Source organism: Corythoichthys intestinalis, chromosome 16, assembly GCF_030265065.1.
Source record: "Corythoichthys intestinalis isolate RoL2023-P3 chromosome 16, ASM3026506v1, whole genome shotgun sequence".
NCBI classification, from domain to species: domain Eukaryota; kingdom Metazoa; phylum Chordata; class Actinopteri; order Syngnathiformes; family Syngnathidae; genus Corythoichthys; species Corythoichthys intestinalis.
This window is the reverse complement of record NC_080410.1, coordinates 1,839,832-1,852,568: the sequence shown is the minus strand read 5'-3', so window position 1 is coordinate 1,852,568 and position 12,737 is coordinate 1,839,832. Positions and strand designations below refer to the sequence as shown.

Genomic DNA, 12,737 nt, shown 5'->3' with positions numbered 1-12,737 from the left:
AGTTGAAAGAGGTTTGGATAAGATATCCATTGGCTCCTCCAGTATCGAAGAAAATCGGCATTGCGTGCCATGTTCGGCTCAGCCATGCATCGTTGCACTTTTGCAATTTCATCTACAGTTGCACTGCCTCCTTGACTCCCCACTTTGTCATCTAAGTGCTACCATAGCCCATCAGAAAGAAATTGAAGTGGACAAAAAAATAAATTATAGCTTAATTACAGATTTCTAATAAATTACCAAAAAAGTGACTGTGTGAAAGTAAAGGAATGGTTCTATACCTGTGTTTATTTGGGGATTATCAGAAACTTCAATCTCATGCTTGGCCAGTAATGCTTCAGCATTGAGGAGGTGGCAACTGTTTTTATATGACAGGTTAGTCATATACAAAGTACAAATGCGACATTTCACCTGCAAAAAAATAACTTTTGATAGTAAAATCAAAACTTTTTGGGATCGCGTAACGACCCGATAATCGCGTTCTGACCAGGATTCGTACCCGCGCGCACGATGTGTCGGGGAAGAATGGCGTATGCTCTGACCACTATGCTAGCGGATCAAACGCTGTTGCGTAGGGTAAAGACAAGGGACGGCAACCGACGGACCCGCGTGCACCCGTCACACTAATAAACTAAGCTTTACCTTAAAATTAATTGTATTTTGAGTGAATGATGACAAGTGCGTTTTCCCTGTCTTACGTCCATTTCCACAGCAGGTAGACAACGAGGAAGTAACCGTGAGATGTGGATTGTTTCAGCAACTCCATCGCATTGACAGACGCGCTTCCTTTTGAACCAGTTTGCCGCGTCATGACTGTGTCGACACAGTTCAATGAGTTCATGCATCGGTCACGTGATTTTCTTGTAGCGATACGCGCACCGACGCAGGGGTTGCTCCATGAGCTCGGCGCGCGCGCCGGCGCATTAGTATCACTAGACCCATCATTACTACAGACGTTGCTGGTGAGTTGCAGTTTGCTTTCTAATTCCAAATTATGAATGATCAGGCTACTAGAATAAGCCTTTGTGAATGTAAAAATGAGACAGCTATGAGTTTAGAAGCTGGACAGCTGTATATGTGAATATGTTTCAATTTAGGTGTTAATCAATGTAGGTGTAAAGGCCCAAGTACACCACATGCGTGATCGTTGCGTTTGCGGTCCGACTCCGGTAAAAAATAGCGCCGGAGCCAATCCGTTCCCATTATATCCTATTGTTCAACGTATACCGGCCGCGTCAGTGCTCCGGCTTGACTGCGAACCACCTCCGGCGTGCCGCATGCCTGCCGCATGGTATAGGCTATTTTCTATTTTTGCCGGACACGCATCCGGCAAAATGGGCGGAGCTGGGCCTGGACGTAACAACCCAGGTGCCTAATCACGGTTTAAACACCAGCGAACATGGATGATGAGCGCTTCATCATGGAGGTGGAAACCCACAAAATCATTTATGATGCAGCAATCCTTTCTATAAGGACAATATAAAAAAGGAAGCTGCAAGGTGTCCTATTATGTGTGTTTTTCTGTCCTGATCTCATCATGATGCAGTCATGTCTGTCTCTTAATTCCAGATTAACTAAAATATCAATATGCAAAGAAAATATGTGCTCTCTCTCTGCTTCTCTGATGAGTATAGACTCCGTGTGTTTTTCGTTGTTTTAAATGGCACATTATCGCGCGCGATCACGCGAGAGCTCACGGGGGGGACGAGGTTGGCGGACCGCAGCCGTGCAGCAGCCGGTATGATTTGCCTGTTTTTGACGGACTGCGTGGCACGCAGGCAACACTGAACCGGACCGGAACCGCAACGATCACGCATCCAGTGTACTTGGGCCTTTAGAGTGGCCTGAGAGGCTGCCCTTTGTAAGCATTTTCTGTTAGAATTTGAATTTGTTTAGCAAAGCATGAGTATATTTCAGCTTGTAAGTTAAAATATTGACAAGTCACTTCATGTTAAAATAGGCTTGACTGAATGAATTATTATCATTGATGATGATTAATTAAATAAGTAGATTAAGTAATCATTTGGTCTAGTTTAAGATAAGTTAGAAATTGTTTATGTTCATCACACCGATGTTTGATTATTCTGTAAATATTTCACTGTAAATAGTACACAAACATTTTCACTCTTTTTATTGTTTACTTTTTCTCAAGGTTTTCAACCTGCTTTTCTCCTTCTCAATATTCAAACGAATAAAAAATTGGAAGAAGCCGAGTTGGCCTCGCGTCATATGTGCTCGCCGTCCCATCAAGCGGGACATACGTTTAAAAGAGCTTGACAGATAATGAGTTAAAACAGGTGCCATTAATACAGGTAACGAGTGGAGCCTTGTTAGACCTCGTTAGAAGAAGTTAGACCTCTTTGACAGCCAGAAATCTTGCTTGTTTGTAGGTGACCAAATACTTATTTTCCAATCCAATTTGGAAATAAATTCTTTAAAAATCATCCAATGTGATTTTCTGTTTTTTTTTTTTTTTTTTTCCACATTCTCTCATGGTTGAGGTTTACCCATGTTGACAATTACAGGCCTCTCTAATCTTTTCAAGTAAGAGAACTTGCACAATTGGTGATTGACTAAATACTTATTTGCCCCACTGTATATATATATATATATATATATATATATATATATATATATATATATATATATATATATACACATACACGTAAATATAATATACTATGGTATGAAAAAGTAGCTGAACCTTTTGGAATTTCTCACATTTCTGCATAAAATCACTATCAAATGTGATCCGATCTTTGTCAATATCACACAGATGAAAAAACGGACTTTTACAAACTTTTACAGGTTTTCATATTTTAATGAGGATAGCATGCAAACAATGACAGAAGTGGGGGAAAAAAGTGAACCCTCTGCCTAAGGAAACTTAAAGAGCAATTGAAACCAATTTTTACCAAACAATTTAAGTCAGGTGTGTGCCCAATTACTGATGAGTGGTTTAAAGCTGCCCTGCCCACTATAAAACACACAGCTGGTAAGAAATGTCTCGATGAGAAGCATTGTCTGATGTGCATCATGGCTCGGTCAAAAGAGCTGTCTAAAAACCTGCGATCAAGGATTGTTGATTTGTATATAGCAGGGAAAATATACAAAACCATCTCTAAAAGTCTAGATGTTCATCAATCACCAGTCAGAGAAATTGTCTACAAATGGAGAGAGTTTGGCACTGTTGCTTCTCTCTAGAGGAGTGGCCGTCCACCAAAGATGACGCCAAGAGTTCAGTGCAGAATACGCAGAGGGGTAAAAAAGAACCCTTGAGTTTCTGCAAAAGACTTACACAAATCACTGGCACAGTCCAATATCTCTGTGCACACATCAACTATATGTAAAACTATGGCAAAGAATAGTGTTTATGGAAGGACTCCACGGAGGAAGCCACTGCTGTCTTTAAAAAAAAACAAAAACATTGTTCCTCGTTTAATATTCACTAAAAGGCACTTGGACACTCCACAAAAGTTACGGCAAAATATTTTGTGGACTGATAAAACCAAAGTTGAATTGTTTGGGAGTAACACGCAACGTCATGTGTAGAGGAGAAATGGAAGAGCTCACCAGCATAAACACCTCATCCCCATTGTGAAACATGGTGTAGGGAGCATCGTGATTTGCAGCTGTTTTGCTTCCTCGGGGCCTGGACAACTTGCAATCATTAATGGAAGAATGAATGCTAAAGTTTATCCGGATGTTTTGCAAGAAAACCTGAAGCCGTCTGTCAGACAGTTGAAGCCAAAAAGAGATGGATGCTGCAACAAGACAATGATCCAAAACACAGAAGTAAATCAACTTCAGAATAGTTTCAGAAGAACAAAATACACGTTCTGGAGTGGCCAAGTCAAAGTCCAGGCTTGAATCCCATTGAAATACTGTGGCATGACCTAAAGACAGTGATTCATGCCAGACATCCCAGGAATCAGACTGAATTACAGCAGTTCTGTGGAGAACAATGGGCCAAGATTAGTCCTGATCTATCTGCCAGCCTGACCTGGAGCTACAGGAAGCATCTGGTTGAAGTAATTGCTGCCAAAGGGGGTAGGGCACAAAATATTAAATGTGATGGTTCACTTACTTATTTTTTCCCCCCTTCTGTCATTGTTTACATACTATCCTCGTTTTTTTCATCTGTGTGATTTTGACAAAGATGAGATCACATTTGATGGTGATTTAATGCAGAAATGTGAGAAATTCCAAAAGTAAAAGTAAATACTTTTTCATACCACTGTATGTATAATTATATTCGTTCCTGTTTCCCTAATGGTTGAGTGTGGGGACTGACAATGACAGTTTTTCCCAAAGACCCCTGGTCAGTCACTTTGGGTTATTTCTGCATCATTGAGTAATAGACCTTGGACAACTGCACATGTACAATATTGACACATTTATTTCTTTAGTACTTATAAAGGAAGTATAGTGGTACACAACGTTTATGGAACAAACAGCTGGAATAAGTAATAGTACACACTTTACCATTATTGTTGTGACGTTATCACATACTAAATAATGCAATACACTTTTGAAAGTTTTTTTTAAATTGTAACAGCATCAGCAATGAGTAAAAGAAAATACAGCAATCTAGTCTAGCAGCACCAACTGCATTTCCCTACAATTTACTGAATCCTAATCTAAAGACATGAATGCAGTGTGTTATTGTGAACATTGAACATAACACCGCACAAAGACATGTCATTTTCAAGCTCAACTTCTTTCATAAATTTACAACTGTTCCGAGTGCAGTACCTACGGATGTTCGGTCATAGTTGGTTATGGCCCCCCACAAAAATCACTTTGAAATGACGCCAACTAAAGGTGAATTTTTAGACTAAACCAAGGCACTTTAACTTAGAACATCATTAAGTGGAAGTTACAAGTAGCTTTTTTGCAATAGCTGTTCCGTCTCACTTTCTTCAAATAACTATTGCCAAAGAAATGCTGCGCATATTTATTCTTGACTTTGGTTCCATTTGGATACTCTTCTCATTTCCAGGTATATATTGCCCAGACCTGTTTGTTGGTTTTCATTGCTTCAAGAAGTAACTTTTTTTTTAACTCAGAGTAACCAAAAATAACCAAAAATTTCACCTATATACACGAAAGATCTGCTTTCTTCATACTGATCTGGTAAAAAACACCGATAGAGCTTCCCTTCTGAATAGAAGCAACTCTTTTCTAAATCTGACTCATAAATTAGGGAAAATTTCATTTCAACAAAAAAAATATTATATTTATAATGTAATTTAGTCCCACCAGGAATTAGCAGATTGGTTTTTTTTTAATGCTGGAGCCCCACTTATACAGATGAACCAAAGTCTAATTAAAAATTATGTTCATAAGGGTAGTCAGATCTTGCTGTTCTCCAAGTGTGAATCGATGTGTCTTATCAGGGCATCATCTGGGTAACCAGTTGGGAAGGTCAGCTGACAGAGAGGACAGCTTCGCACAGCACTCTCGTCCGACTCCATCCATAACTGCAGGGAAAGAAAAATGTGCATTTAAAATTAAGGAGACAGAACCCCTAAATTACATAATTAAATCTCTACATCTCCAGCACACAGGGACAGATCGAGAAAAATATTTATGGGAGGGGGGAAGCAACTTTTTGAGGGGTGGTAAATATTTTATGATGGTATAAAACATTATCGATTCTTCTTTTCTTTTCGGCTTTTCCCTTCAGCAGGCGCTACAGCGAATCAGTTGTCTCCATCTATCCCTGTGCTGCATCCTCTGTTCTCAAACCAACTACCTTCATGTCCTCTTCAACTACATCCATAAACCTCCTCTTTGGTCGTCTTCTAGACCTCCTGCCTGGCATATTGAAATTCAGCATCCTTTTGCCAATATACTCACCGTTTCTCTACTGGACATGCCCAAACCATCCCAGTCTGGCCTCTCTGACTTTATCTCCAAATCCTCTAACATGTGCTGTTCCTCCGATATGCTCATTCCCCATCCTATCCATCCTTATCACTCCCAAAGCGAACCTCAGCATCTTCATCCCTGCCACCTCCAGCTCTGCCTCCTGTCTTTTCCTCAGTGGTGCTGTCTCCAGAACAAACAACATTGCTGGTCTTACCACAGCTTTATAAACCTCTCCTTTCATTTTAGCCGAAACCCTCCAATCACACACACACCTAACATTTTTCTCCACCCGTTCCAGCCTGCTTGCACATTGCTGGTTTTACCACAGCTTTATAAACCTCTCCTTTCATTTTAGCCGAAACCCTTCTATCACACGTCACACCTACCATTTTTCTCCACCCATTCCAGCCTGCTTGCACAAGCTTCTTCTCTTCTTTTCCACACTCTCCACTGCTCTGGACTGTTGAGCCAAAATACTTACAGTAAATTGCTCCACCTTCTTGGTTTCTTCTACCTGTATCCTCACGCTTACACTTTGGGTCCCTCTCATTTACACACAGATACTCATTCTTGCTACGGCTAACCTTCATTCACCTTCTTTGTAGGGCAAACCTCCACAGCTCTAGTTTCTCCTCCACCTCTTCCCTGCACTCACTACAGATCACAATGTTGGTGTCATATGCAAACATCAGTGTTTCCACCTGGTCTCCTGAACACACAGTATGCCACCTCCCTCCTCTGCATCATGTCAACCAGCTGTTTACCTTTTCCTGTCATAGTCCCAATATTCAAAGTCCCTACCCTCAATTCTAGACTCTTGGTGTTCCTCTTCTTTTTTTCCTATGAACGCACCATTCTCCACTCCTTCTTCGACCAACAGTAGTCCAGTTTCCACCGGTACCCAGTAGAACAACAGCACCAATGGTGGTAGTTGTTAATCTGGGACTCAACCGATCCGGTGTGAAAGTCATATCTGATTCACATGTTTCATCTGGCCAAAGTTTTATATCGGGTTCCCTTCCTGACACAACCCTCTGCATTTATCCTGGCTTGAGACCGGCACAGGAAGACACTGGCTTGTGCCCAATTGCGGCTACATGAATACATTTTCGATTGTTGGACAATAGTACGATATTCTATGCTGATTCAATTCAAGGGCCGTCGATCGGCTTATTGACTAATCCGAGCAAAACAACCGGAAGTAGCCCGTCCGCCATTGCTGACGCGTGCTGCCCGCAGCACACAGCCAGCAGCAGCGTTACTGTTTACAATGAGTGATGCTGGGCTTCTAATAAGGTGTATAAACACTCCAGTAATGGGGGCCACAACGAGACGGCGAGATACAGAAATCTACTTGGATTAGTCAATACAAATTCTGCACACATTTAACACAATCCATTCTAATTCACCTAAAGCAAAAGAAAAAAAAAAAAAAAAAAAAAAGAATTTTGATGTGTATGACAATTGGTTGTGAAACGTAAGATTTTCTTAAAGAGAATTAGAATACTAAGGTGCTGTGAGATGTCAATAGAACCGTTATGTGGCAAGATAACAAATATTGATCAAATTAACAAACAAACAAAAAAATCACATTCATGAGCAATTATCGAAAATTGATCGAAAATTACGAACATTTCCGAATGTAGCCCGGAAACAGCTGAATGGGGCTGTGACGTCACAGCCAGGAAACAAAAGGTCGAAGCAGGTGCCATAGTTGTTTATCGACGAGAGAGTTGTGTTCGTGTTTTATCGAAAAATCGCTAAAATGGTTCAAACCTGTCATGCTATGCGGTGTACAAATAGCCATTTGTCGCAGTGTAGTACCCATGAGTTCCCGAACGCGAGAAAAAGAGCTGGACTACGCAGACAATGAGTGCAAAGAGGGCTAATTTTGCAGACCAGAATTTTGCAGGTTTTGTGTGGTGCACATTTTACACCTGAAAGCTATTCGAACTATGGACAAATGAAATCAGGTTTTGCTAAGAAACTGCTGCTGAAAGCAGATGCGGTGCCCACCATACATGCGCAGCCACCTAAATGTCAAGAAAGAGGATGATGACTGGCACTGATGAGACCACCGCAGGCAAAGCAAAGGAGGGGAGCAGCCAAGCTCGAAATGGCCAGAGTGAGTACTCTTTTATAATAAAAAACATATCACGCATTGGATATAGGACTGGACACATGTATAAATTATCGCTCGTAAAATATATAAAACAAATCCTTTAATCCCATTCATATTTGTGTCTGTTGGCAGAGCGAAAACCTATGATAGCACAATAAATGATAACTAGGCCTGCAAGCAGGACTGAACGGGCCCTCGCAATCTAGCGCAACTTGGACGTCACGCAACTCGGACAGTGAGCAGGTCAGGGTGGTGGCAGATCGTCCTCCCTAATCATCTCATTAGAACCTAACATGCTTGAACGTTGCCTCTTTACATTCACACACCTAAGAGATAAAAACCCCTATTGGACAGAGTACTACAAAAAAGGAGCGAATAAAGGGTCGTCATGGCAACAAACAGAGACATGTGGACATGGGCCGTAAAATAAATATTTCAAAAGGTCTTGAAACTATAATGACCAACCTGAAAAGAACTGGACATATATTAGAAAAAAGAGTGACTTTCTATTGCCACTAGTTGGCGCTGTAGGGTTGATGCAAATGACCCCCACAGGACCCTTCAGAGTATGACTCAACAAGCACGAGATGTTTGGCGCAGATATGTTGTAGAAGTTATGACTGTTCAAAACTTGTGGTGAGACGAAATGGCTTCAGTCATTTTCACTTCTCCTGTTGGACTCTTCTGCTTCAACCAAACCTCAGTATTTTTCATTAGGCACCTGAACACATGTCCTATGGCTCCCCTGATGCAGATTTCAGGTGAATATATTTTTTTTTCCTTGGAGGAGGAGCCTGTTTAGTAAAAAAAGGCATTTCCTGTTCCCAATAGGGGGCGCTTGGCCTAATGGGTAATTTTTCAATGCACTCTTTTTAAGGGTGGGATCCCGCACATACATGCCAGATATGAAAAAGATTGAACGTTGTGTCAAGGAGCTATTAGTCTTTTACTGAATTTGTCATTTTGCCGAAAAAATGGCCGACTTAGGTCCACGCCCAGGTCAGACATGTCAATAAAAACATACCATTTTGAAAATTTTAGATCTCTTATGTCTCCTGAATCGTCTCACCAATTTTGAAGATGATCCAACTAACTCCCTCTGTTACAAGGTCTCAAATGTGCACCCTGTTAATTGATAAAAAATTTCACATTCGATCAAAATACCCAAGTTCCTGTTGGGTTTGGAATATGGGTTCAAGAGACTTTTTGAAGCAGTTTTGCACAAGGTATCAACTCCCCAAATTTCATTTCTCTACGTTAAAAAAACCTAATAGGAAATGCCTTTTTGAAATATTCAAGGGGGCGCCACTGAGCCCTTTTGTTACATTTTTTTGTAACGTCGCAAGATTATCGAAATACACGCAAAGCCGCATGTATGTGCAAAATTTTGTGAGTTTTCGTGCATGTTCAGGCCTCCAAATGTAAACTGTACTACAAATGGATAAAAATTTCACATTTGATCCAAAATACCCGATTTTCTGTTGGATTTGGAAAATGGGTGCAAGAGACTTTTTGGAGCAGTTTTGCATAAGGTATGGACTCCCCAAATTTCATTGCTCTACGTTGAAAAAACCCAATAGCAAAGGCCTTTTTTAAAACTCCTTTCTGTCGCCACTAGTTGGCACTGTAGAGTTGATGCAAATGACCCCTACAAGACCCTTCAGGGTATGACTCTCAACAAGCACGGGAAGTTTTGTGCAGATATGTTGTATATCTGCTGAGTTATGACTGTTCAAAGTTTTTTGCGTGACAAATTGTTGATGGTCATTTTCACTTTCCTGTTTGGACCCCTCCGCCTCAACGAAACCTCAATATTTTTCATCAGGCACCTGAACACAGGTCTTAAGGCTCCCCTGATGCAGGTTTGAGGTCAACAGATTTTTTTCCCTTGGAGGAGGAAACTGTCTCGTAAAAAAAGGCATTTCCTGTTCTCACTAGGGGGCGCTAGGCCTAATGGGTAATATTTCAATGCACTCGTGTTAAGGGTGGGATACCACACATACATGCCAAATATGAAAAAGACTGAACGTTGTGTCAAGGAACTATTAGTCATTTACTGAATTTGTAGTTTTGCCGAAAAAATGGCCGACTTTGGCACCACGCCCAGGTCAGACCCGTGAATGAAAACGCACCATTTTCAAAACTTAAGATTTCATATGTCTCCTGAACAGTCTCACCAATTTTGAAGATGATCCAACTAACTCCCTCGGCGAAAAAGTCTCAAATGTGCACCCTGTAAATCGATAAAAATTTCATATTTGATCCAAAATAACTGATTTCCTGTTGGGTTTGGAATATGGGTGTAAATGCTTTTTTGGAGCGGTTTTGGACAAGGTATAGACCCCCCAAATTTCATTGCTCTACGCTGACAGACCCTAATGTTATAGGCCAATTTTAAAATTTCAAGGGGGCGCCACTGAGCCATTTTGTTATATTTTTTTGCAACGTTGCAAAATTATCGAAATTTACAATTTTCCGCACGTATGTGCAAATTTTGGTGCATTTTCGTGCATGTTCAGGCCTCCAAATTGGCCGTTTTCATTTGCCCTGAAAAAAATAAAAAATAAAAAAAATAAATGAATAAAAAATAATCCTTTGCAAAACAATAGGGCCTTTGCACGCTTAGTGCTCGGGCCCTAATTATTCTATACATTATTTTGCGGTCACGGTGTATCAGCTTCACAAAAAGAAATGCAAAACAAACCATTCGGTGTTTCCTACACGATATGTTGCTGGTGTTTCATCAGTGTGATTGCTCCCCTCAATGATCATTTCGTTAGGCTGCATTTGCTTTTGTTTGGGCTCAAATTGATAACACAAAACACCAAAGAAAGGTTCATAACTCTCCTCGTCCCATTAGAAGAACGTTCGTTACGTCGGATTCGTCGCTGCAACTAGAAACAAAATTGTCCGCCATCATCGCCGGCATTCAGTACTTTGTCAGGACCCAAGCACTGAGGGTGTTTCCTAGTAGCGACATCACGCACCCAATTTGCTAGATTTCCCGGATCTCGGGTGCCGGTCATTTTAGCTTGACAATCGATGCAAATTTCTATCATTTTCTTGGTGTTGCGATGTGTGTAATGAAGTGGCATGATATGAATCCAAAAGACATGCGTTTATGGATAAATGATGGAATACTAGCATTTCCCCAGGTATTTTAACACTCCTTAAAAGAGTATTTAACGGCATATTGAAATTTTATCATTTTGCATTTTGATCGACTTGGATACAATTATGCATTACAAATCGAAATATTGATTCACATCAATTAATTGTTACACTCCTAGTGTCAATTATGGCAGATGTACAGTACATACATTAAACGTCCAATTCACTTATGCTGGAAGGAGTGGCTGTAAATGCTCATCTTCCAAGACCATTAACGGTGGCTGACGTCCAATCCTTTTTACTGGGAGTGGGCGAATGAACGAAGGTGTCAAAATGGATTGGACATCAAGTGTCGTCAATGGCAGCCAGTGACTTAACTTATTTTGCCAAAAATAAACTAGTTCGGCCCACATGAGATCGAATTGCCATAAATGTGGCCCACGAACCCAAATGAGTTTGACACACCTGCTCGAAGACACTGTAGGCCACAGCTAATCTGACGTCAGTGTTGTTTTTGGCAGCCCTTTTAATTTTCTTCTTAGTCTTTTGGACGATAATACATTTAGTGTTAGTCATAATTTAGTCATCTCAAAAGGTGTTTGTCTAGTTTTTGTTGTCAAAAACTCAAGACTAATTTCATCCGGTTTTAGTTGACATTTACTTAAAATGTTTTCGTCTGTAAAATAAAGGAAAAAAATTATGCCAATAATAAATGAACAAAGGTTTCCAATTATTTTGAATGAACATTGACAGACCAGCACATATTGTAGCGTCAACAAGGACAACGCCAATTTGGTCATAATACAGACTAATCAGGAAAACAATACATGTTTTTTCAATGAATTATGCCCACCTGGATGCAACAAACTGTACATAAAAAACTGTTGTCCGAGAGTTTAAGAGGACGCTCGCCGATAGCATTAGCCTAATGCTAACGCGAACGCTATGCTAACACTACAAATTATATTTAGTGTGTGATGATCACTTAGCACAGACCTTTAAAGGCTAAAGCAACATGGCAAAATCTCTCTAGCCAAGGTAAGAAAACAAATCGTACCATGTGTGCTACTCTTGAGACTGGAAATGACACTGCACTGGTGAGTGTGTGGGGGAGGGGGGGGCGCAGCACGTCACATGAGTGACACAACCAGACACTGCTACAATGCAGGCTAACTACACATTGTGAACATGTGACAGAAACTATTGCGCATTTTCGTTTTGTTCTCGTCCCGTCAGACGAAAACTGGCATAAGGCTCATTATGTTTTTAGCTTCCTATAACAAGTTTTTAGCTCATTATCGTCTTGTCATTGTCATGAAAAAAGTTTTTCTTGACGAAGTATTTTCGTTATCGTCATCATTGACGAAAACGACAATGTCTGACATTAACTCGTGCTGCATTCACTACAGTTGGACATTGTAGGTTCCCACTCATAAATGTCAAATTGACTGCAGCATCTCTTTTCCTCATCAGTGCCAACTGTGGTGGCAAGCCTGTGTTTTAGAGTGGCAGTTGCCACCCCATGCCACCTGGTGGATCTACCCATGCCAGCACATACCTACACACACACATACACACACATTGAAATGGACTATTTGTCTCCTTAAAATGCGCTGTAAACAAATTGGAATGC

The 12,737-nt window shown here is 40.7% G+C and overlaps 1 protein-coding gene across 3 annotated transcripts in view; it reads right to left on the bottom strand.

The window, feature by feature from the left end:
• Window positions 1-4,058: 4,058 nt before the first annotated feature.
• The window catches only part of LOC130904532 (TANK-binding kinase 1-binding protein 1-like), a 54,507-nt gene continuing 45,828 nt past the window's right edge, over window positions 4,059-12,737 (bottom strand). For 2 of the 3 annotated variants that reach the window (XM_057817349.1, XM_057817350.1), the window contains exon 13: window positions 4,060-5,480. In XM_057817349.1, coding sequence (XP_057673332.1) covers window positions 5,352-5,480 — 129 coding nt within the window. In that variant the 3' untranslated portion in view covers window positions 4,060-5,351. Of the gene's footprint in view, window positions 5,481-12,737 lie in introns of all 3 variants that reach the window. The other variant, XM_057817351.1, reaches the window with a different exon arrangement.